A 27628-nucleotide genomic window follows, 5' to 3' on the forward strand; every position below is an offset into this window, starting at 1 on the left:
GAAACTTCACACTGTACTTCAAGAATTTCGAAGTGTGTGCCTCTCCATTCTTCCTCCAGACTCTGGGTCCTTGGTTTCCAAATGAGATGCAAAAGTTGCTCTCATCAGAAAAGAGGACTTTGGACCACTGAGCAACAGACCAGGTCTGTTTTTCTTTAGCCCAGGTAAGACACTTCTGACTTTGTTTGTTGTTCAGGAGCGGCTTGACAAGAGGAATACGACATCTGAAGCCCATGTCCAGGATCCGTCTCTGTGTGGTGGCTCTTGATGCACTGACTCCAGCCTCAGTCCACTCCTTGTGAAAGTCCCCAACACTTTTGAATGGCCTTTTCCTGACAATCCTCTCCAGGCTGCGTTCATCCCTGCTGCTTGTGCACCTTTTTCTTCCACACTTTTCCCTTCCACATAACTCTCTATTAATGTGCTTTGATACAGCACTTTGGGAACATCCAACTTCCTTCGCAATTACCTTTTGAGGCTTTCCCTCCTTATGGAGGGTGTCAGTGATGGTTTTATGCACAACTGTCAGGTCAGCAGTCTTTCCCCTGATTGTGATTCCTACTGAACCAGACTGAGAGACCCTTTAAAGGACCACCATAGTGCCGGGAAAACAAACTCGGGGTCCCAATCCTGCCGGGCTGAAAGGGGAAGATGGGGGTTTAACACTCACCTTTCTCCGGCGCCAGGCTCCCTCGGCGCTGGGGACTCTCCACCCTCTTCTGATGTCATCGGCTGAATGCGCATGCGCGGCAAGAGCCGCGCGCGCATTCAGCCAGTCCATAGGAAAGCATTCTCAATGCTTTCCTATCGATGCTGGCATCTTGTCACTGTGAAAATCACAGTGAGAAGCGCGGAAGCGCCTCTAGCGGCTGTCAATGAGACAGCCACTAGAGGCTGGATTAACCCATAGGTAAACATAGCAGTTTCTCTGAAACTGCTATGTTTACAGCAGGCAGGGTTAATCCTAGATGGACATGGTCCTTTAAAGGCTCAGAAACCCTCTGAAGGTGTTATGGCTTCTTTAGCTGATTAGAGTGGGACACTGTGAGCCTAGAATATTGCACATTTTCACAAAAAGAGATTTCATAAGAGATTGTGGATTTGGGGTTTTCATGAGCTGGAAGCCATAATCATCGCACTTATGACGGCTTGAACTATCTTGCTTTGCATATAATCCGTATTTCTCATATATTAGATTCCCCTTTTACGTTGCATTACTGAAATAAATGAACTTTTGCACGATATTCTAATTTTTCGAGTATCACCTCTGTTAAAGGGACACTATAGTCACCTAAACAACTTTAGCTTAATGAAGCAGTTTTGGTGTATAGAACATGCTCAATCCTCTGCCATTTAAATCCCTTTGTTTATGAACCCTAGTCACACCTCCCTGCATGTGACTTGCACAGCCTTCCATAAACACTTCCTGCAAAGAGAGCCCTATTTAGGCTTTCTTTATTGCAAGTTCTGTTTAATTAAGATTTTCTTATCCCCTGCTATGTTAATAGCTTGCTAGACCCTGCAAGAGCCTCCTGTATGTGATTAAAGTTCAATTTAGAGATTGAGATACAATTATTTAAGGTAAATTACATCTGTTTGAAAATGAAACCAGTTTTTTTTCCATGCAGGCTCTGTCAATCATAGCCAGGGGAGGTGTGGCTAGGGGGGCTGCTTAAACAGAAACAAAGTGATTTAACTCCAGTGAATTGAGCAGTGAAATTGCAGGGGAATGCTCTATACACTAAAACTGCTTTATTTAGCTAAAGTAATTTAGGTGACTATAGTGTTCCTTTAATCGCCTGCTAGTGCCTGCAGGAGCCTCCCGTATGTAATTAAAATTTAATTAAGAGAGCAGGAGATAAAAACCTCTAAAGTGAACACACTGTGCTGATTTAAAATTAAGCTATTTTTCCTCTTGGCTGTGTGAGGTGTAGGGGAGGTATCGCTAGGGCGGAATAAACTGAAACAAAAGTGATTTCACTAATAAATTATAGAAAATTGACCTGTGAGACGGCAGATGCATGATCTATACAATAAAACTGCTTCATTAAGCTTAATGATTTGGTCCCTTTAACCAGAAGGGCTCTCTAATTAGGTGATTTAGGCAATCAGCGCGAGGCCTTAGGCGGCCGCCTAAATCACCTTAGGCTGACACAAGATGCTGACACAAGATTGCTCTGTATGCTGTCAGGTGCGAGGACCTTCCACACCGCCTGCCCTGGTGGAGAGACAGCCTCCTGTCTGCAGCTCTGCCTGGTGCAGAGCTGCAGACTGAGGTGTCTCGCGATCTCCAACCAATAAGAGCATTTCTGCGGGTTACCACGGCAACGCTCTGAATGGAGATCGTGAGACTTACCACGTGGTCTGTGGCTCTGCACCCTGTCACCATACCTCCCTCACCATGTCAAACTCACTCTCACACTCATCAACTGAAGACATTCATCATTCGCACACACAGACATGAAACGTAGCTGTGCCATAACACAATGCACAAAGACCACAAGCAGCCCCCATAAACACAACACACCGCAAGCAGCTACCCCACACACAAAGGCCACAGACACATGCTCACAAAGGATACACAAGGATACACTCGGTCAGACACAAACTTTCAGGCACATACACAGGTAGACAATGTCAGACACACTCAGAAATACACACACCAACACTTATGGTTGCATAGCCTGGCAGTCATGTATACATATCTCCCAGTCGTGTATTAACGATTAGCATAATTACAAATTAATTTAGTTTACAAATTATGCCATAACTTCAGTCCGAGAGCTCACAATGCAGCGGCACAGGGATCTGCGACACTGCAAGCCTCTGAACAATGAATACAGAGAATACATAGCTCTCTGTCCCGTGCTGCAAGTCCATCTTTCAATATAACTACAGCATCTTACACAGATAATGCAACCCCTATTTATTTTCACTTTGGGTGTTAGTGGGGCCTCATGTTTGAGTTTCGCCTTAAGCAATCTAGATTTGGAAAAGAGCTGCAATTGAGGAACCAAAAAGTAAGCAACATTTTGCGCTTTATTTTGTTTGTTTTTTCCAGGAAATGTGCCACTTTATGTACAGATTTCATTACTTTGATTTGGTATGTTGTCTGCTTTTTCAGGTAGTCTTCCTCGAGATTTATCTCAATATATAAATGAAATAAAAATATATGTGTTTTTTTTTAATATTTCAAAAGTTTATCCAAAAATTATAAATAGAAGGCCTTAATTAAAAATTAAATGTCTTGTTATTTTATATGCAATTTATTGACATACAAAAAAGAACAAAATATAAGTGGAGCTCTGAAATACCTGTAGAAGCGGATATTTGGTATGTATAAATAGAACTGTTGTTATGATAATCTGTAAATAATAAACAACCAAATCATAGTGCAGATATTTGTTGTAAAATATAGAATAGAAAGACCATATAAATTGTTAACTCACAAATATAGAGCCAAGAGGTCACCTGGCTCTAGTGGTAAACGCCTTGGGGTCTTTAAAAGGGGATCCTCTACCCTTTCTTAGTCTCCTCCTGGTCTCCTCCACTCCCAATGATTCAGTTGAAGTAAGGATAGGAAAGCTTCCAAGTAGTTGAGACAAAATGTATTGGGCAAAATATAAAACTTGAATAAAAAGTAACATAAAATATTCCAATGAATCAAAGTAACATAAAATGTCTTTTAAAATCAGTCCAAAACGCGTTTCGCCAATGATTGGCTTCCTCAGTTGGTGTGTGTATCCTTAATGCAGCTTTCTCCTCTTTTATATGGCTGTAATTGCTCCATTACCGGCATCTGTGAAGGTTGAAGTCTGTTGTGTGGAACGCACATGTGACCGATTGAAACGCACGTCCGTGCGTCGGTCACGTGACTTAATTACTCGCTTCCTGTTTCCTTTCTCTTCGTGGAACGCAATACATGCGTTCCACTTCGTTCATATCTCGCTTCCTGTTTCCTTTATCTTCATGGAACGCAATGCATGCGTTCCATTTCGTCTGTATCATTAGTACCATCGAGTCCATTAAGTCTCTACCATTTATCATGGAAAAAAATCTCACATTAAGAGGCAGAGAGAGAAAATTACAAAAATAAATAAAATAAAGCAGAGAGAGAAACATAATGAGGCATAATATTAAATATACAATAATTTACTTCATACTTCATAAGAAACATTATATTATGAAACTTGATTATCAAAAAAGAGAATTTAATTAGAAGTGCAAATTGACACCATCAACATAAAGTGAAACTTAACCCTCTCACATATTGTTTCACTCTATTATATTATGTGAGAATAGTGGAGTATAATATGAAGAGGTGGAGAGAAAAAATAATTTTATAATTATATAAATATATAAAAAAAAAAAAAACCTGTATATAAAATATCTATATAAAATATCTATAGAAAATGGCATAGCTCAAAATCTAAATTTAATCCATGGGTAACTAAGGTATTAAAATTATAGATTAATGTAATTTCCTCCACCCCAATTTGTCTTGTAAAATCTCCACCTCTCCATTTTTTCTTAACTAACAAAATGTGAGACCCTGTGGATTTTGGTTATGACATTGTTTAAAATGCTGGGGGACGCTGTGTGTTTCTACTCCCTTCTTAATGTTTCTTACATGTTCGGAAATTCTGACATGCAAACATCTGATTGTCCTTCCTGTATACATCTTATTGCATGGGCATGTAAGGAGGTAGATGATGTTTTTGGAAAAGCAAGTCAGTTGGTCTCTTATAATAAAATCTTTATTAGTAATTTCCTTAGTGTTTTTAATGTTTCTTTTCTTGCTATTTGTTTCCCTACATGCCAAACATGTTCCACACCCGTAGAAGCCTTTACTTCTTGTCAGAAGATTACCATTACTATTAGAGGGATTCTTTAAACTACTGTTTACTAAAATATTTTTGATATTTTTACACCCCCTATGTACTATTTGAGGTCTTGGTGGTAAGACTTCTTTAAGGATTGGGTCATCCTGTAACAGGTGCCAGTATTTATTGATAGCATACCGTACTTTTTTATTCTTCACAGAGAAATTACAAATAAAAGGGATATTAAACTTATTATTCTCTATGTCCTGTGTTTTCTTTTTTTTTATAAGCGAGTAAGTCGCTTCTTTTAATTCCTTTTATTTCTTCAATGCTTGCTTGTAAATCTTTCTCCTTATAACCTTTTTCCAAAAATTGGTCTTTGATCACTTGTGTTTGTTTTTAAAAATCCCTTTCCTGTGTGCAGTTTCTTTTCAGCCTCATAAATTGGCTTTTGGGTGCATTTGTAAGCCACGGGGTATAGTGACAGCTTGTTAAATCTATATACCCGTTACAATCTACCTCTTTAAAATAGTTTTTAGTATGAATCATCCCTTCTTCTATAAAAATATTTAAATCTAAAAAATGAATGCATGTTTTGCTTTGAGTGGAGGTGAGGTTTATCCCCCAATCGTTACAATTAAGAAAGATTAAAAAGTTCTTAAGACTTATTTCGTCTCCTTTCCAAATGAAAAATATATAGTCTATGTAACGGTGATAGGTGACCAAGTTCGCAGCAAAGTGACTGTGTAAGATGAACATCTCCTCCCAGTACGCCATAAATAAATTGGCGTAACTGGGTGCAAACTTGGTCCCCATCGCCGTCCCATTGATTTGCAGATAAAAACTGTCTTTAAACCAGAAGAAATTGTTAGTTAAAATGAGGAAAATACCTTATTTTATAAAATTAATCTGTTCCTACTTAAAATTTGATTTTTCTAAAAAATATTGCACCGCTTCAATCCCTTTGTTGTGTGGGATGATGCTATACAGGGAACTCACATCACAGGTGACTAGTGTATAATTCTCTTCCCATTTGATATTGCCTAAAATCTGTAAAATGTGTATTGTATCCTTTAAATATGTTGTATTTTTCACTACTATTGGTTGGAGAAGAATGTCAATGTATTCTGATACCCTTGACGAGATACTATTTACTCCAGAAATTATAGGTCTACCTGGAGGATTGGTTAAGTGCTTGTGCATTTTTGGTAAACAGTAAAAGACTGGGATTTGGGGATTCTGAATAGTTAAATATTTAGCTTCTGAGTCTGATAATATAAGATTGTTTAATCCCTCATTGATGTATTCCTCAAATTTAATTGCAATTTCCCGGCTCGGATTAGATGTTCATTTTCTATATGTTTTTACATCTAATAGGAGTCTTTCAGCTTCACCTACATATTTCTCCTTAGATAGAACTACAACTCCCCCTCCTTTATCGGCTGGTTTAATAATAAAGTCTTCTTTTTTTTGCATGCTTCTTAGAGTTTTTGTTTCAATGTGTGTGAGTTTTTTTTGATACTTATTAGTATATTTTATTTTACTAACCTCTTTCATCACCATAGTTTCAAACGTTTGGATCTCACTTGAGATCATATTTTTAGGAAAGAATTTGGATTTTTCTTTAACATTGCTATGTATATATGGAGAGGTGATGTTTTGTTCTTCTGAATTTTTCCTATTATAAAAAAAGCTTTTTCAGACATAACTGTCTGGTAAAACGATTAAGATCTATAAAAAATCAAAGGGTTTGAAGTCTGCTGTTGGTGCAAACTTCAAACCTCTATTTAAAATGTCGAGTTCATTTTTACTCAATTCTTTATCTCTATCATAACAACAGTTCTATTTATACATACCAAATATCCGCTTGTACAGGTATTTCAGAGCTCCACTTATATTTTGTTTTTTTTTGTATGTGATATTTTGTGAAGGTTAAGGGAATGTTGAGCCTGATCTCACCTTGCTGTATTAGTGTGCACTTTTTCGTTTATACACAGTAATTTATTGACATGTTATGCATCTATTGTCTGATGCTCCAGGTGGGGGCAGACCTAATGTGCATGCGCGGCAATGGCCACGCTCGCATTAGGATTTACCCATAGGAAAGCATTAATCAATGCTTTCCTGTGGGGGGGAAATCTGACACTGGAGGACATCCAGTGTCAGATAACGGACGAAAGGTCCGTTTCGACTCCGGAGTCCCTCTAGTAGCTGCCTGGTAGACAGCCATTGTGGACAGACTTAGAGCTGCAATGTAAACAAACCACTTCAATTAGCTAAAGTGGTCTGGGTGCCTACAGTGTCTCTTTAACAGCATAAAGTACTTCGATTTCAAATAAAGTTTAATTGCTAAACAATAGGCCTCTAAATGCCTTATAGGTGTATAACATGTACTACAGTCTGCCACCTCACCTTTTACGAAGCCTTAATTAAAACACAGTTTGATATGACTAATAACAATTTCACCCCCTCCCCAAATTTGTAATGTTTCTAGTTAAGATGTGCAATACCTAAAAATGTAAATCTAATGTCATATCCACTGCTGTATGCTGTGATTCAAGTTCTTTCTCAGGATTTTATTGCCTCTCTATGGAAGAACAGCTTAACTCAATTTTCTTTGCAGTGAAATTCTTGCCCCTCTGACAGAGAATGGGGGATAACTAGGTAACGTTAATTTCCTGCCCCGCTGTTAAAAAATGCCCTAAATCAAAGTGGAAATGGTCTGACTTGTTGCCAACCAATCTAATTAAAGTCCCGCGTTATTCTACAGTCCCAGCCGCAGCATCAGACCCGTTTCTTTTCATCGGCACCAAGCAGGTGGCAAGTCACTGTGAATAGGTCCCGGTAATTGTAATGTTTGGCTTTCCAGCGTGAAATCAGCTCTGCTTGTAAGAGACAACGGACAAGCTGGGGAGCTCTGGCCTTCTGTAACCCATTCGGCACAGACTGAAGCAATCAGGTCACTTTGAAAGATTTCAAAACGCTTAAAAGATTCATCAGTAGACGACTAAATGCTACGTCAAGATGTCAATTAATATGTGAAATATGCAGTGGATCCCCATAAGAATTACTGTCTTTTCCCGAACATAAGACCGGGTCTTGTATTAATTTTCCCCAAAAAAAATCGCACTAGGACTCCTGGCTAGCTCCCCCATTACCTTTAAGAAGTATAGCTAGCGTTTGTAGGAAGAAACTGTGCTTGTTATTTAAAGCACAGATAATAGCATTGAGTGAATTTGGGGGATCAAAGTATGGAGCAATAATAATTAATATCATTTTTAACACCTTTGTATAAATCTACAATCTAGCCAAAAAGAAAAAAAAAGATGTAATCTGCATTCTAGAAATTAATATAAAAACCTGACTTGTGACTTTTTTTTTAAAATTGATATAATGTTGGCTTAGATATTTACACTGCTCATCTGTAGTGTCCTGCATCCCTACTGCTTAATGGGATACTCTAGACACCAAAACAACTTTATCTTAATGAGTCAGATTTAGTGTGGGTATCTTTCCACAGCAATCTCACTGAGTAATTCTCAGTCACTTACAAGTTAAATACTATTTGTTTATGTTTATGCAGCAATAGTCACACCTTCCCTGTCTGTGACTGACATAGCCCCATAAAATGTTTTTTTGTTTTTTTTTAATCGGCACATTGTGTTACTTGAGTAGTTCTTATCTTAACTGAATTCTAAATTAAACACACTCTGCAGTAAAGGAAGTTTGAAAACTAGGGCTGCATAAATAAAGGGATTTAATGCCTAAATGGCAGATAATTGAGCAGTGAGGGGCATTATCTATACACCAAAAACTGCTTTATTAAGCTAAAGTATTTTTCTGGCTTAATATGGTGACTAATATTAGGGCCGTTTAATCCATACCTTCCTCTCTCCTTCCATCATAAACTTGTAGAAAATGAGGGAAGGTGACTTTTTCTACCCAGCAGGAGATGTATAAATCACTCAAGCTTCCATCTTGAAGTGTATTGTGTTTCTAAAACTCTTTAATCACATTACCTTCCTCGGGGTTACGGAAGACGTATAGATCGGCTGGTAGTATTTAAGATTGAGGGTACAATTGTGACCCAAAAGCGACAGTTAGTTGTACGATGAAAATCGAGATGCAGTGCTTTTGGCTTCAAACCAGTGTTTTATTAAAATATCTTAAGGCATTATTCGTACCCAAAGATGGAACATTCATCATATGCAGACCACATTAGTCTTAACAGGATTTCATTTAAATCCTTTCACCCCCTGAGATCTTCGAACACATTGTCTAAAGATTACTTTTTTTTTCCTCCCCCCCGATGTCAAGACAACAACTTTCAGTCACTACCAGATACAAACTGAATTTGCCTTTATAGGTTGTTTGAAGAACTGAGGATTTTGCATTGTATTGAAATTGTAGCCATTTATCAACTAGCCTTCATGACTCTGTTCGTTGCCTTTTTTTCTAAATAAAATGTCCACCGCAAGATCCTAGATTTGTCCTTATGTTGACTGTTTTTTCCTCAATCGCTTTGCCGAATGTTGAACACAAAAGTTTGATATGGCTTTGTAACACAATGCACATCAGATATTTCTGCTATAATTTATGTTTCAAAATTCAACACTGACAACAAATATCCTTTTAAAATGGAGGTACAAAGACTGTGGCAGCAATATGGTAAAATAATTGAATAATCTTTTACTTGAAGGGTAATAGGGAAAATCAGCTTTGGTACCTCGGTGGGTGGGGAAGAGCTGAATGAGCGCTTCCCAATTGGGAGAAAACAGACAATGCACCATAGGAATAAGGGGAGAAGATATCTTATTACAATAGTGATGGTAGGAAATAGGGACATTGGTGGGGAAAAGCAGAATGATAATCTTTTGGGGTATCAATGAACAGCAGGAGCGAGTATGAGACCGTTCAAGGAATGTTAAGGAATGTTGTCTTATTGTATTTATTATTATTATTTTTAATAATCAATCAGAAATTGTATAAGTATAAACATTTTTCCTAATTTATTTCCTTTTCAGATTTGTTGAATTCCAAACTAAAGCCTTCCGGTAGAGACCAGTCTTGGTCCTGCTAATACCTTAATATGGCGCCGAGGCAGATGATTGTCCTCGCACTACTGATGGTGGTGGCTGCGCCGTTGATTGAGGGCACTTTTCCTCTCCTGTCCAAGCAACGTCTCAAAGGAAGGTTCCAGAGGGATCGTCGGAATATCCGTCCAAATATAATTCTTGTCCTGACTGACGATCAAGATGTAGAACTAGGTGAGTGAGCTGCATTTTCATAAAAAACACTTAACACCCACATATCCGTGCTCTGAATCCTAAATAGTATATCTGGGTAACAGATAAGCTTGGAACAGCAGCTAATTGTGAGCTATGTTTCCAGTCTAAGTCTAGGAAGCAGCAGTCATACAGTGCTGATGGTTTTAACACTGAATTTTAGATAACATGTTAGGGAGAATAATGTAGAATTTTTTTTACAGAACTTCATAAAAACAGAAATTAGCAAAGCGGCAACTCTTTTCCACAATGGTCTTGCAGGTTATGGAAGGTGGGATTCAAAGCTGTTTTGTCTTTTTTTTAATTTTTATTATTTGTTAATTTTTTTTTTTTTTTAGCTAAACAGCTCTCTGTACAAGTTCAATCCTTCTTTAGTTACCGTTGTCGGATACAGAGAATCTGCTACTCAGTCTCCCAGTGGTCGGCCTATTGCCAGTTCACTATCCAGAATGTCATACAGTCAGAATTAGTTGCGTTGCTTATAACCTCTTTATTTTGCAAGGGCATGATCTACACACCAAAACTGCTTGATTAAGCTAAAGTTGTTTTGGTGCTTAGTGTCCCTTTACACTACCTGTGAGATTGCTCATCTCCTGTTAGTTGCCAATTTTATAATTATAGCAGAACTGTCGTCTTTTGATTTGATAGTTTATTTCGAGTCCTTTTTGTTTCATATGCCTATTTTATCTACATAGTTACTCCAAACAAATAATGTTGCAGATAAGACGCACTGATATTTATACCATATTGTTACATTGTACACTGCAAGGCTCTTCAATATGTTATGAGTAATGTGTTCTTGTAAATGTCATTTCACTTCCAGTAAGTACGGGAAGTGGGTTTCCTTTGACGCCGATTCCTGATTAAAGCAATTTACTTGAGTCGCACACTCTCCACACGTTTGTTTTGTTTAGAATTACTTTTAACACCCATTCTGTTTGCGTGCAAAGTTACCCATTTCTCATATCAACAGTTGCAGTTGAAGGAACGGTCAAAAAGTAAAATTAATCTGTGTTGGAAAAAAGTGGAAAAATCTCCTCTGATATAGCACTAATCAAACAATGTTTGTGGAGTTGATTTTATTCTGATTAACAGGCTAAATGTATCTACAACTTACAGAAAGATAATATATATTTTAGTTTAGTATCTTATTGTATAAAGTAAAAGGTATTGAAGGGGAATTCCTGGCTCGATTCATTTGTTTGAATTCACTATATAAAAAATGCACTTAAAAAAAAAAAAAAAGCAGAGCAACTAAATTAGGGCAGATACTCTTGTTTGAAAATTCAGCATTTGCAAGAAATCTCCACCAATTTAATCATCGGGCTTGAACTCTGATCTCACTGGGAAGTGGCTTGACTGAATTGGACCATATCTGAACTGAGGATATGTTTGAAAGGAAATATATTCAACAAAGGTGCCTTTCTAGGTCATGGTCACTAAACCATGTCCAACAAGGGATCCATTGACCTCATTACGATGGTCCTTCTGGTCATCATTAACCTATGTGAGTTCTCTGGGAACGGTTTGGCCAATTATGTACTAGTGTTTACAATGCCCGTGTCTGAAGACAATCAAGAAAACATGGTCTCTAAATCCCGGTCTTCAGCACTTCAGTTTCACTGACTGGTGTGTACAGGTCTATAAAAAGGTGTAAAACATGTCTAAAGCCAAGACCACAACACGTCCAACTAATTAGCAGATTAGTACGCTTGCTGGCTTCTCTGACCTTCACCAGATCAAAACAATGTTTTACTGTTGTTAACCAAAAATAACTTTTGAATGCTTTCAAAATGGTCTAGACCTGTGGACAAAAAATATACTTAATTTAGCCTCTGTTTAAAAAAAAATAAAAAATAAATTATATATATATATATATATCTTTTTTTATATTGATAAATAAATGTCCTGCTTAGTGGACTGCAAGTATCATAGAATCACCCTTTGCATTTCGTTTAGTGTAGCCATCTGCAGATCTCTCCTTGGCATGTGCATTAACAAAGACATTAGGCATCTTTCCTGGAGAGCTGGCGAGACGTATCCCCTGGTGCCAATCTAGAAACACTTGTTACAATCTGCTAACACCAAGCAAAGCTTTCATTATTTAAGCTCCTTTGAAACGGGGACAATTAGATCCTTCATTTAGATAAAGATAGGTCACTGTTTTTTTTGTTTTTTTTTCCTTTTCAAGAGACCCTGCCATCCGCAAACCATATGGATACTAGTTCACGTTCAGGTAGGTGTAGGTTTCGTCTGTACCTTTGATGGGGAAATCACTGACAAATCCATGTAGATCAAAATATTGTTTCATGAGAATTGAGAATTTCTTACTTTCCCTGCAACATGGCGTGCCGTGAATGTGCACTAAACAGTATAAATAAGAACCCACCTGTCCCCCAACTTAAAAAAATAAAATAAAAAGGGAAAAAAGTGTTTGTTTTTAAAAAAAATTCCAGTACCGAGACTCACTAGATTTAGCTGGCAGCTCCTCCTCCCACTATGTCATCTGTCTGCTGATTCTTGTCCAATCAAACCTAGACCATTAAGATGAAGTGGTCTGCATGACTTAAGTGCTCCTTTACAGAAAGTCAATGTTTCTTGGACAGGTGTAGGCAACCATCAGCACGCCATAAGTTGTGGACTAATTCTCCCCTGATGCTTTTCTAGCATTGACTGTAAGAACATTTTTGAGATATGTAGTCCACAACATCGGGAGTGCCTAAAGGTTACCTACACCAGCTGTAGGAGGTTGTGCTCTTGGCCTCATCATTCCAAGGTCATAATATGCAGTGAAATAACTTTTCATCAAAATATTAACGTAGGACAATGTGGAGGATTGCGTTCCTGTGTCTAGATGTAGCGGTGAATCCATGTTTATATGTTTATGGAATGCGAAAAAAGCAGAGTCTTTATGATTTATACACTTTTATTTTCCCCATATAAGTTAAAATACTAAGACTGTTTGTGGAGTTGAGGGCCGTATTAATTATTTAATTATTGGCTAATGTTTCACATGGGTAGCATCATATAGGAGTTTGTTGACATATGAAGACTGATTTCTGCTGTATTTGTTTGTTTTTGTGTGTGTTTTTAGCACTTGGTTTTCAAGATCCTCTTTTATTTTTTTTCTCCCCATTTTTATTTTATTTTATTTTTTTATCAAGGATAAAGCCTTTTTTTCAGTTTAGACTGAACAATTTGTAATGTTTTATCAATCCTTTATAATCCTCCGGCTATGTCCTGTCTGGAAGTCTCGATTAATTTCCTCTTTTTCTACAAATAAGATTTACTGCAAGTAGTGCCCCTCGGGAATACTTTTGATACGGTGTGGAAGATGACAACATACCATTCTCAGACTAGTATTTCCTGAGGTTTGTTCCCTATACAGAGAAGATATCAAACATGTTTCTCTATTTGCACCCAAACAGATCTAAAAACCGTGAATGACTGTCCTTGCAATCTCCGGACACCAAGTTTAAATTGTAGCATTCTAAGTAATATACCAAATTTGTTTCTTTCATTGCAAGCATCTCTGACAAACAGAATTGAAATGTTTTACATATTGAAATATACTTTACAAGTTCCGTCCCTATATCTCCAAATTTTTTCACATGCGTGTGGAATTGTCTTCTTAAGTAATTTGGCAGATTGTTGGTAGCAAGCTATGGGGAGCACACAATATGGGAAAGACGCCGTAAAAGTATTGGCCTGCTCATTTTTAGAATGCATTTTTAAGAAGTACACATGCAGTAAATTCAGACACAACACAGCAATTCAGTAAGGTCATGTCACTTTTTTCCTCAACTGCACAGTATGTTGTAAAAAGCGCTATTAATGGGCACCACCATAACATCTTCTACCTACTGTTCCCTGGTGGTTCTGTTAATGTACTGAGGTTTTTTTCCACTCTTCCCCTGGGCTAGGGTATGGATCTGCTACTACCTGGTGGTCATTGTCCTTGGGGAGCTGCATGGGATGGGTCGTTCTGATTCATGCATATAAGAACATTTGTTTCAACAAATGTTTCCTAACTTTCTGAAAATTACTTAGTCACTAGATTCTTGTGAAATGGACATAACATATTAACAATTCTCGGGTAATTCATTTTTATGGTGGAAGCCATGTACTCCTTTTGTGATAGTTTTTGGTAGGTATGCGATGGACCTGGGCAATTTACTTTAAGCAAATCTGAGAATTTGCTGACCAACTAACAACTTCTAGTTTTTGCTCAGAAGACCTCAGTTTGCCCTCAAGTTGGAGAAGGAGTTAAACTGACGTTTTCTCTCAACGGTAACAAATGTTTAGGCATGTCCCACATTACAGAGCTTTGACTTAAAAGGTTGTAGTGATTAAATATTAGTTTGTTTGTCTCACGGTTTAAATATTTAAAGCTGGCCTACTTAAGACTGCCTGGAAGCATATTCTGGATGTTGGCCTTGAACGGAGCTGTCAGTCTGAATTAGCTCTTAGGCTGTGTAGGGAGATTAGATCATGTGTTTTCATATCAGTGATTGCAGAGGTATGCGGCACTTGTCACCGCAGCGATTTTATTAAAAACCCGTTACGGTTCCCCAAGGATAACTTTAACTTGTACTGTTTGTGCCTGCACAGATGCTTCTGTCATATCCAAAAAATCATTTTTAATGTCGTCTTTAAAATAAATAAATATTATTCCAGACAAGATCGCTCTCCGCACAGCTAGCTAATAGGTGATCTTCATTAGTATTCGTCCATATCTAGACAAGCATGAGCACAAATACACAGGAGTCGGGGACATGGCACGCCAGTCAATAGTCTATCTTGTTTGTGCTAAGGAAAAACTACTCTAAAATGTTTTATCTGTATGACTTGGGAGCTTAGACCGATCCTGAAGAATTGTTTTTACTCTTTGTCTCTTTCACGTATTATAGCGTCTTGTTGTTTAACCCCTGTATTTATTTTAGCCACACGCCTTCCAAGATTAAAGGAACACTATAGTCACCTACATTACTTTAGCTAAATAAAGCAGTTTTGGTGTATAGATCATTCCCCTGCAATTGCACTGCTCAATTCACTGTCATTTAGGCGTTAAATCACGTTGTTTCTGTTTATGCAGCCCTAGCCACACCTCCCCTGGCTATGATTGACAGAGCCTGCATGAAAAAAAAAAACTGGTTTCACTTTCAAACAGATGTAATTGACCTTAAATAATTGTATCTCAATCTCTAAATTTAACTTTAATCACATACAGGAGGCTCTTGCAGGGTCTAGCAAGCTATTGACATAGCAGGGGATAAGAAAATCTTAATTAAACAGAACTTGCAATAAAGAAAGCCTAAATAGGGCTCTCTTTACAGGAAGTGTTTATGGAAGGCTGTGCAAGTCACATGCAGGGAGGTGTGACTAGGGTTCATAAACAAAGGGATTTAACTCCTAAATGGCAGAGAATTGAGCAGTGAGGCTGCAGGGGCATGTTCTATACACCAAAACTGCTTCATTAAGCTAAAGTTGTTTAGGTGACTATAGTGTCCCTTTAAATGATGTAAAAAAAAAATGCAAAATATAAAAAATGCTTCCCTTTCGGGTTGATTGTCCTATGATAAATATATTCCAGAGCATGTATAGAACAGGTCCAGGTGGCACACTCAAAGCACCATAACTACTACAGAATGTTGTAGTGCTTATGGTTCCAGGAGAGCCCTGTCCTATCCCTCCCTCACCCCTAGTGCTCTAGAATGGTTCGACTTCTTATCTGTGGACTGCCGGGCGCTTCTTACTTGCTCTAAGAAAAAAAAGCCCAATAGAGTAGCGCTTGGCTCATTGGTTGTGCACGATCATTTGACGCTCTCAACCAGTGAACAGGCCCAGCACTGCAGGCCTTACTTTAGAAGACCATTAGACTACACTGTGACTACATATATTGGGAGGTGGAGGCAGCAGAGAGCAGGCAGACTGTCTGACTCTTATAATCACAGCTGTATTCTGATTGGCTGCTACAAGCTTACCGCATTCTGAATAAGAATGGCATTCAAATCTTGGTCACTAACCAGTAATGCACAGTTGAGAAAATAAATAAACCACACATTTGTAAAATATCTGCCAAAAATGTAGTACCTGGGAGTAAAGGGTGGGGGGGGGGGGGGGGGGGGGTAATTCATTTAGTTTGTGTGCAACCCAAAGAATTGTTCTTCTTGGTTCCAGCATATGCTCTCTTTATCAACTGTCCGCCTTGCTTTCTAGGAACTACAGCACACCTGTAACACTGTCGTGGAACTACAACTGCCCCCATCCTGCATTAATGCGAGATCTAGTTATACCATTGGCCTCCATTTCCAAATGATTTAAACATTCCAAATGATTTATCTACAATAGTCACTATGAAATTCTATGGGCATTTTTTGTAGACACATCATTTGAAAACTTTTTCCAACAGGTTTGAATCATTTGAAAATCTAACCTAAAAATATTACATCTTGGCCATAGCATGAGATTTATAATTTGCCACTGTTCAGCAGGTTCAACAGGAGCTAGACTGTAAAAATAGAACAATATTCACTATTTATTTGCATTTAGCGCTGCTAGCCATTTACTAATAATCACAGCACAATTATTGTCAGTATCTTGGTTATGGTGCAGATAAAGAAATAAAAAAAAAATATATATATATACGTTTTCCGATTATAAAATTATTAATTTTTCAGATTGCCTTTGCTTTTATTATTTTTGAATAAACCTTTTCAAATGTGTTTTTTTTTTTCTTCATAATGTAAAATAAAAATAAATAAATATATATATATATATAGCTCAAAAATCCAAGAAAAGTGCACTCACAGGACTCTGTAGATGATTTTCCAATTCTTTAACTGTGCAATATAGGTACACCACTTTCGTGTCAACGTTTCAGTCCTCCTCTGTGGGTCTTGAAAAAAGTCCCACAGAGGACTGAAACGTTGACACGAATGTGGTGTACCTATATTGCACAATAAAAGAATTGGAAAATCCATTGCATAACACCAAACGGATTTATGTAGAGCAGGTGGCATCAGCTCAGATGACTTGGTCTTCTTCTCAGGCACTGTTGGTACCTAGAAATGTGCAACTCACTATGTGCCAAGCTACTAACTGCTGCCTCTTTCTTTCTTAGTAAATTCAATATCTGTGACTTATTAGATGCACAACAAAAATAAAGAATTTATAAAAATAAAAAACGGAAAATCATCTACAGAGTCCTGTGAGTGCACTTTTCTTGGTTTATGTACATTTTGGCTGCAGTAAGCACCCAGACATGCACAAGACCGTGAGAGAGAGTGCTGGACCCACGTGGGCATGTATGTATGTGTGTGTGTGTGTATATATATATATTTATAATATTAAATATTTTTAATAATATGTCCAACACATTTTACATTTATGTATACATTTTTAAAATGACTATTAAATGATTTCATTTAATAATCATTTGAAATCATTTAAAAAAAATGTATCCATAAATGTAAAATTGAGGCCTATAATGTAAAATGCAGCTGGTTACCCCATTCCACCGTTATAGTCACTTGCTCACATTGTTACATGTTTTGTCCTGGGGCCTTTTTAAATGTTAGCAGCTTTGTAGAGGGACCTTGACAGTGTTCCCTGTGCTTGTCATTGCTTAGGAAATTGATAAATACTATTGGAAAGAGCCAGAGACTGAGAAAGATGTCGAACGTACGGTTTAATGATTCACGCTGCTTGAAAAGTGTTATTGGTGTCATCTGCTCGCTTCTAAAGTACAAAAGCTTTAGAAAGCATGATGTTCTGGCCACACAAATACAATATTACAAATAAAGGAACACAACACAAACTGCCTTATAAAAAAATGTATACGAGAGTTTTAGCAGAAATGGACCATCATTCAACACACTGCATATGCAAAACTGACCTTCTAATGGATGTATACAAAAGAAAAAAATACGAGCGAGTGTTTTGCTGATATTTTGTAAGAGTGTTATGTCGTCTATGATGGGTAATCAGTAGAGACATCCTGTCAAGTAATCCTGGCCTGGAGATCCCTTCACTCCTTCTATTATGGGGCCAGGTAGTGTAACGGTGATATACCCCAACACACGCAGGATTCAGCTTAACAAATGACAGAGATAAGGCAATAGAGATACCCAAACCACTAAAATACAAAAAACAGCAAACCTACTAAGAAGTGTGCCCTCTTACAACACCAAAAACAATAATGTAATAAATAGATATAAGTAGGGATGCAGAACAAAAGATGAACACTTCTAAGGTGCAGATATAAAAATATATATACAACCTTATGATAGCGAAGTAGGCGATATCTATATAAAAATAAATAAATCGCACATAGTGTATTATAAGATAAACATAGAGGACACGCAGGATGATAATATAGAATATAGAATAAAAAAGCATGTAATCCACTCCAAGGTGGTAACGACAGCATACAAAGTAAATCCCCCAATACTATTTGGGGGACTTACTTTGTATTCTGTCGTTACCACCTTAAGGGGGTTACATGCTTTTTTATTTGGACCCTGTTGTAAGTGCATTGAATAATAAATTCTGTTAAATTTTATTTCCATCTGCACTATTATTTGGTCTCTTTTACTTTACAAGGAAAAATGGAAGATTGTGTTTCATATATTCTGAAGATCCCTTCTGACTGAGGATGATGGGCCTGATTATTACTGCAATCTTGTGAATTCTATATTATCATCCTGCGTGTCCTCTATGTTTATCTTATAATACACTATGTGCGATTTATTTATTTTTATATAGATATCGCCTACTTCGCTATCATAAGGTTGTATATATATGTTTATATCTGCACCTTAGAAGTGTTCATCTTTTGTTCTGCATCCCTACTTATCTATTTATTACATTAACAAATGACAGCACAGAGATGAGATATGTCTACCGGACCTTAGAATGGCCGGACTCGACGTAAAGGAGAGCGATACAGAATCAGGAACGATCCGAGGTCAAGGGCACAAAGAGACAGCATAAACTAGGACTAGCCTAGGACTGGTACACAAAAATCAGCAAGCCGGCAAACAGAGCAGATAAGGATAAAGAGATAACATAGTCAGAAACAAAGCCAAGGTCAAGTACGAAGAAACACAACTGAACACAACAAGCGCTAAAGGGAACTGAAACAGAAACCACGATAGGGCAACATACTAAGGGAAAAAGGTGAGTGTATATATACCATAGCAATTAATTGGATTGGCCCCTGTCATATCCACGCCCCCAAAAGGTGAGTGTATGTGGAATGTGGCATGACAGGGGCCAATGGGAGACCTTCTCCAATTTAGGCTCTCCACTGTTCCTTTAAGAGCGCGCCTGAGACCCGCGGCGCACTCTTAGAGTCAGGCAGGACACGTGACCGCTTCTCGCGGTCACTGCCCGCCTTTCTGTTACAGCCGTCGGATGAGCCGCGTGCGGCTCGTGAAGCAGCAGGACCGCGCGCGGCTCGAACAGAGGACCCCGGCCGGCCCCTGGAAAGGGTAAGTACCACTACAGGTAGGTCTTGGCGGTAAAATTTGGCGGCAACAGAGAGGTAATGTGTGCCACCAATTCGATGCCAACTCATCAACCCATTTCTCATTTCCGATGTCTACATGGGCAGCTGACAGAGTTTACTACTGTTTTTGGTGCTTTGTATTACAGAGTACGTCTAGGAATTGGGGTTAAAAGAGACACAGAAAGGTAGTGTTCTATACAAACAAGCTACAAAAATGTCACCAACAAATCATGACCATTTCACAGAAACTTCCTCAAAAACACACTTTTGAGACCGTTTCTATTCACCGTGTTTACCCCTTTGTTAGGAATAAAGTTTGAGGGAGGTGAGAGATCCAACACTAATCCATGGCACTGTGTCACCATGACAATCCAATCCTTGAAGGTGACGTGTCCTGCTCGGTTAGTGATTTAATAGAACCATAAGCAAAATAAATCGAAGCAGCCATTCCATTAGGGTCTTTAAGGAGTAGATGGTGATGGAGGCACAAATTGTAGTGAAACGTTAATGTGATAAGTTTTTAAGGATTTCTTATCAGCATGCAGTCTTTGTTTCATGAAATGATTTCCTTTGTTTCTTTGCAGGCTCCATGCAGGTGATGAATAAAACGAAACGTATTATGGAGCAAGGAGGAACCCATTTTATCAACGCATTCGTAACTACACCCATGTGTTGCCCATCTCGTTCTTCCATCCTTACTGGGAAGTACGTCCACAACCATAACACATACACCAACAATGAGAATTGTTCATCTCCATCCTGGCAGGCACAACACGAGCCACACACGTTTTCCGTCTATCTCAATAACACTGGATACAGAACAGGTGACTATACTCTGATAATATATTGTGAGAATATTGCTAAACAGTGACTTGCAATATAGCATTGATTTTACCCACAAAATGTCCGACTAAGCTAGAACATTTTCTCAAGAATAGAACTTACTTCTACTTCTTTTGATAATTTATATAGTATTTTTCTTCCCTAGATGCTCAATACTACCCTCTTCTTTCAATTCCTGACAGTCTCCCCCCACTTACCGAGCTAATTTTTTTCTAAATGCCGACCAGTTGAGGGCCCTCCTTTCCATTTGCGATCCCTCATCCACCTCCTTCTTAACTCATCCACAACTCCTCATTGTTCCACTTCCATTCTTTCCACTCATACAGTGTCCCCCACTTGCACAGCATTCACAATGTTCCCTTCCACTGAGAGGAGATTTACTTTACAGTCTACCCCTGAATAATGGAATCCATAAAGAATGATCTTACGTTTGGAAATTAGGGTTCATTACTTAGTCAGGTTATCTTGCTTTGTATATTAAATATTTGATATTGTTCTGTAAATGGATGTTTACACTATCCCATAATCTGTCATTGCTGTGCTACACTTATCAAGATATCTGCAGATAAGCTGGTTATATATCTTTACATTCCTACGCCAACACAACTTCTGTGTTGCATTTCCTAAGCAAAGCAATATACTTAGATAAGAGTAAGCAAAGACTTAGCAAAAATATTAGCAAAATAACTAAAGATTAAAACATATATGAATATTGGATGTTGCAATTTCAAAGCCCTGGACTTTTTGCTGGGAAATTGCTAACGTTTTTATAGTACATTTTAACGAGCATAAATGCAGGCGGATTTAAATCTTTAATTGCATTTAAGTTCTTTTCTGGTTGGAAAGGATATTTAGGGTAATCATTTTAATAAGCATCAAACAAATTGCGATTTTTTTTTTTTTTTTTTCCCCCTACGCATGACTTGTCAACTTGATTTTTTCTCTTTTCCCTTTAATATTATCAGAACCCACTGTTGGTAACAGGTAATTGTGTAGCTCCCATGATCTTTAGTTTGCGTTGTGGCATTGCACGGTTTCAGAAATACCTGGGTCTTGAGGCCCGAAGACAAACTCAACGACCTACATTAACAGAGAGGATGTCCTGACATTTCTCCGCATTTGTTGTATGTCATGCCCCGTATTCCATGTGATCATGTCACGTTACCTAACTTACTAAAAGAGGGGTGTGCAGCAAAGTTCTGTTCCTTAACATTGCCCGCCAACATTTACCTGGGGGTCACTATCCCTTCTCCTGGCAGAGTCACTGAGGCTATTCTTTATAATAAGCGACTGCTTCAAGAGGCTTCTACCTGATGTAAAATTAAAAAAAAACCACCAATATCCTCATAGTCAATGCATCTTGTTTAACATGCCACAAGGTTATGGTATTTGTGCATTGCTAGTATAATCAAGGACTCCAATAAAGGCAAGCTGTAGAGTGATTACGTAGATGCTATCATATTTAAGGTTAGTCTGTTATCTTAATTTCATGATTTAGCACAACGTTCCGTCTACAGTATTCTTTTATAAATGATTTTATTAACATTGTAGTCACCTCATATATAGAGAGGATCAATCCTTTGTTTACTCCCATCCAAAATAAATAAATAAAAGTTTGAACTTATGTGGTTTAATAATTTAACCAGGCATAAAAGCTTTGTTGAAGTAAAAAACATAAAATTAAATGTAATGGTGTTTAGCAGACAAGTTACAGAACCAGGGCAAGATAACTGGCTAGTAGACCGAAAATAAAAATAAAAGAAATATATTTTTTAGCAATGACACAAAAATAATTGTACAGCAATAAGCTATTCTGTGCTGTCCCTTTAACCACAAGCTCTTATGTGGTTGCTCAACAGTTGTTTCACAATTTCTGTGCAAGTCAGATGACACCCACGGACATATCTTTAAGGCTCCAATCTAAGAAAATTGCTGCTCCGTTACACGTAGTCTCATTCATTCTGGATGCCTTCATCTTGTTTTGGCAAGACAAACGCAGGGATGATTGTAATTAATTCCTGGTGAAATGCAAAACAGCCGCTAAATGATACACAGGATGCTGAATTGGGGCCAAATCTTAAATGTCAGAATATGAGCAAATACAGTTTTAATTGTTTTATTTGAAAAAGCAAATCAATCCTCAGAGTGTTTTGTTCCTGATTAGTTATCGGATAACAGATGATGTTTAAAAAAATACAAAAAAAAACAAAAAACTGCCTTTTATGAGAAAAATAAATAAATCAGTTAAACAAGACATTGCTGTGATGGGAGATTCCGACAGCCGTACGGGTTTGAACTGTAGGCGTACTTCCCAGAGCTCGCTCTACAGGAGGTTATCTTCCTCCTAAATCTTCCTGGCTTACATTTCTTTGTTTATTAAATTATGCTTATGTTCTTTATTACGGGTGTAACCATATAAATGTCTTTTTAGAACATTAAAGAAAGTCAGAAATGAGGCAGATTACATGCTGGGCACGTTTGCGAAGACTGTTACGCTATATTGTTAGTAGTAGGTTGTCCACCACATTTCTTTCAATCATTTTCAAGTTTGCAACATTGAGTGCTGGAAGTTTGGCTGTCCCTGTTGGGTCTACCTTGTTGCCAATAGATTTGAGTGTAAATGGATTTCGACTGGTTCAACTAAATCCAATTCCTTTTTATCTACACCCAAATGAGCTGATCCATCGAACTCCACAGGTAAATCGGGGAAGGATCTGTTCTTTCAGGCATAGACCAAAAGGAATTTGATTTGTTCCAACTAGCTGAAACACAATTGTGCACTAGTCTAGTGGTCAATAAAAATACCATAGAGTAGACCGTACTAGTAGCTTTATATATCGCTTGTGTCACAAACACGTTAAGGTCCACGTCTTTATGATCCCTCTTTTGGCCTGGACTAGAAGGCATGCGGTTGAGATATCTTTAGCAGTTTACCTCCATCTTCCAGTTGTCTTCCAGTGTTCAATGTGTTAAACAAAGTTGGAACATGGACATGACTTTAGTACACAGTGTGCCAGGCTAGATTTAGAGATCTGACGGTTCACTCATTCCAACGGGACAGCCAGCACCCCTACATTCCATTCCTCTGCAACCCCACAAGTAGGTGGTCCCAAAACACATAACTGCTGGTGCTGGCTCTGCCCCTGATCTGCCTCTCTGGCTGACATCATCAGAAGTGATGATCTGAGCCAATCACAACACTTTCCCATAGGAAAGCATTGGATTGGCTGAGACTGTCAAGGAGGCAGATCAGGGGCAGACCCAGCACAAGCCAAACACGGCTCTCGCCAATCAGCAGCTAATCAATGCATCTCTATGAGGAAAGCTCAGTGTCTCCATGCCGAGGGTGGAGACACTGAATGTCAGTCACAATGTGCAGCACAGCCCCAGGAAGCACCTCAAGCGGCCATCTGAGGAGTGGCCAGGTGGCCAGTGGCTGAAATGTAAACACTGCATTTTCTCTGAAAATACTGTGTTTACTGCAAAAAGCCTTAAGGGACTGATTATACCCGCCAGAACAAATACAATAAGCTGTAGTTGTTCTGGTGACTGTAGTGTCCCTTTAAATGAAATGTAATGATTTATTATTAAATGATGTATATTTATTTTTTTGAGAAATTAACTTGTTTATCTAGCTGAATAATAACGTGGGCTAAATGCTATTCAACCTAACTTGCTGGCTGCTGCGGGTTCACACAGAGCAATCACAGCAGCAGGAAAGCTAGGTTAAGCGGCAGCTCGTCCAGACGAGGAACAAGGGGGTTGATTAAAGTAAAATGTTTGCATCAAAACAGGAGTAAAGTACACAGAATGGAGCTAGTGAGGAAATGATTACATAACATTGGGAGAGGAAGGAGGAGGGAATTAAATGGAATTTGGTGTGAAAGGCACAGACAGAAGGACGGTGTGAGGTGTAAAAAATTAATTCTTAAAATACTAGTTCTGCTTAATACGAATTCATATATATATATATTATATATATTCTTCTTTCTCGTATCATATAGATTATAGTTTTTTTACTGTCGCTAAAAAATATAACGCAATCAGACTTTCCTGGCTTTTCTTGTTAAAGAGAACTTTGGGTCCTTATCTCTTAAATCCATTTATTAGTGAACTTGCAATGGACTTTGGAAGCCATGTTTAAAAATATGCACACGGAACAATTAGGCAATTTAATTTACAGTATGTAAAGGTTCTCTGCAAAGGATTGTGGGTAGTTTAGGACCTGAGAGGGAAAATATTGGAAGGGATTCAATGTAGAGAAGGCGCGTTTTCACAGTTTTGGAAGCAAAATAACCTTCTACAATAAATGGAATCCACGCCACATTAAGGATTTGTAAATAATTGTAGCGACAGCGCTCCGTAGTATCAACTGAAAATGTTGCCAATAAAACGCCAAGTTTAAAATGATGCCGTTGGTTTGATCCCAGTTGCTATGACAGTGCGTCTGTAAGAACACAATGCCGTTACAGTGTCACTAATGGAACAGTTATTAATGTTTCAGCTCTTTTCAGAAGAGATTTGTACAAGGGACAAAAAATATTTCTAAACCATCGCTGCTCCTTCTATTCCTTCCAGATGGTTGGATCGCACTTTATTCACGAATTCCTGTGTTGTGTTGCATTAATTAATGTCAGTTTTGTGATTACAACTAATAAATCAGGTATGCGGAGCCTGACCCCATTCACACTGTCCCCATCCTGTTTAATTTATTAAGGCACCAAAATGAACTTAAATAACGTTGGCATTTTATGAAACCTTTTCTTAGTTTGGACCATCGAGTGAGGTCATTGTTGGGGGTGGGAGGGAATGACTCTCGGCTGCGGGGATGCCTGAGAGGAGACATCCAACCCAGCCGGCTTCAAAACATGACTCCTGGTCATCTAGGGGGAAAATAGTTTTTTACAAATATTGCGTTATTTGGTCAGAAAAAGTATCAAGTTCCTTGTAGATGTCTGTCATCTATAACATGCTGCACGATTGCTTCAGCCAATATTAAACTACAGTTACAGTCCGCTTAATCCAGATCACCGTTCCGTGAATACACCCCAAACATTATTAATCCTCTTTAAAATGAAAGACGACCTGTTAGACAACAGAATTCATATAGCTCACAAAAAATTTAAGTTCTAAGGTTTCTTAAAATGTCCACAGAGGTCTGGGCTAATTATTTTATTGAATACCCAACACCGTTTCCACTTTTTAATTGACAATGGACGTATTTACACACTAGATTATGGGATTTTCCTAACCTTTTGTCATTAAGTGGTTGAAATAGAAAGCTTTGCATTTCTTACCATTATTGTAGTAATGATTTCCTTTCAAAATTTGGACTTTGTTTAACTCAATTTTTCTTTTTTGGAAAAAAAAAAAAAAAAGTAATAATGATATTAACGTCCGAATGACCAATATTTCATGCCCGATTATAAAGAATACTAAAAGGCTGCTTTTTTTTTTTTTTCACCCAATCCTGACCCTACACTATTTATTTGTTTAGTGTTGCTATGATGAGACACATTATTACAACAAAATCCGCAGCCATAATTTAATATGAATGTTACAAATGCACAGGGCATACATTACAAAACATTGTAACTATGTCATGGTTTGGCTGTAGGATAATTTAGGATGGGTCAGTGTTGATTAGAAACTGTGGGTTATTACTCCTATGATGACCAATATGAAAAATATAGTCCACTGTAAATGGAATGCTTAAATATAAAATGTCATAGACCTTGCATCTTAGTGTCCCACGTCTATCCTCTGTCCGTACTCCCACATCTGATGCTCGCCTCCAAGACTTCTCCAGGGCTGCACCTCTTCTGTGGAACTCCCTTCCCTTCTCCGTTAGACTTCCACCCAGTCTCCACTCCTTCAAAAAATCTTTGAAAACACACTTCTTCAGAAAAGCATATCATTTAAACTGTTAGCGGGTTTTCATTCCGACCTCCCCCCTATGACCCTTCTCCTGCAACTGTCAAAAATAACCTACTAAGTTCTTGGTGAATACTTTTCTAGCAACCTATTTCATTACCCCTACTTATACCCTTTGTGTCACTATACCCCACTCCCTCTAGCATGTACAGCACTACGGAATTTGCTGGCGCGATATAAATAATAAAATAATAATGGTGTTCATACTACTTAGGCTTAAGATTGCCAGTGCTCCCGTGTAGCAGACACTGATTTACCCACTGCCACGACACATGCGTTGTAATATCACCGATTTATAAAACTGTTCTTGTCCATTGTTCGATGACTCAATATTTCCTGGTCTTGTCATTTCTCCAGCCTTCTTTGGCAAATACCTTAATGAATATAATGGCTCGTATGTTCCTCCCGGCTGGAAAGAGTGGGTCGGACTTGTTAAAAACTCTCGTTTTTACAACTATACTCTTTGCCGTAATGGAATTAAAGAAAAACATGGCTTTGACTATGCCAAGGTAAGTAGGCTTCTTATTGCATTATGAATGTATAATTTGACAGACGGTGATGAAAAAAGTCACCTGTGGCTATGATCCCTCTAATGCTGTTAGACTACATCATTCATAAATCTCAATTAGCAACTTTTTTTCATAAAAAACGAAAAACAGTGAATTTTTCCAGAAGCCATAGAGACAAGGCAATTCATTAAATCTGAAATTGCCCAGCAATTTGTTAAAGGGACACTACACTGCCCAGATTAAAAAAAAAAGTACATTTAAAAATACCGGTTTAGTAGATATGGTGCCAAAGGAAACATGCATGCATTTAATTATGCATTAAATTCATTGGGAGTATATCTAAAAACAGCTTGCAAAAGACTTTCCAGCCCAGACTTTCTGTGGCTGTCAAGTCACAGACTTCCCAATGCAGTTGAATGAGAGGTCTGCTCTGGGCAATTGCTGCCACTTGAGTTTAGCTCTACTGAGCTAAGCAAACCAGGAAGTAACAGTACCGGTTCTCATATTGACCCCAGTAGAGTGAGGGAGGACATGCGGTGAGCACTGCTCCCTGCCGGTTCTATCTCTCTATCTGTGCACTAGTAGCTCTCTCCTTGTAATAAACTAAACGAACAAACAAATTAACACCGATATTCGGTGTTTGTTTGTTCGTCTGAAATTTCTATTTATTCATTCGTCTTTCTGATAAATGAATGAATAGACGAAATTCCCATAGCGAATTCC

At 38.1% G+C, this 27628-nt stretch overlaps 1 protein-coding gene across 4 annotated transcripts in view; it reads left to right on the forward strand.

Annotated features, from left to right (window-relative positions):
• The window catches only part of SULF2 (sulfatase 2), a 268821-nt gene that overhangs the window by 189249 nt on the left and 51944 nt on the right, over nucleotides 1–27628 (forward strand). For all 4 annotated transcript variants that reach the window (XM_063459445.1, XM_063459448.1, XM_063459446.1 and 1 more), the window contains 3 exons: nucleotides 9848–10090; nucleotides 20204–20443; nucleotides 26754–26905. In XM_063459445.1, coding sequence (XP_063315515.1) covers nucleotides 9913–10090; nucleotides 20204–20443; nucleotides 26754–26905 — 570 coding nt within the window. In that variant the 5' untranslated portion in view covers nucleotides 9848–9912. The remainder of the gene's footprint in view (nucleotides 1–9847; nucleotides 10091–20203; nucleotides 20444–26753; nucleotides 26906–27628) is intronic.

The sequence above is a fragment of the Pelobates fuscus genome, chromosome 6 (assembly GCF_036172605.1).
Source record: "Pelobates fuscus isolate aPelFus1 chromosome 6, aPelFus1.pri, whole genome shotgun sequence".
In the NCBI taxonomy this organism is placed as follows: domain Eukaryota; kingdom Metazoa; phylum Chordata; class Amphibia; order Anura; family Pelobatidae; genus Pelobates; species Pelobates fuscus.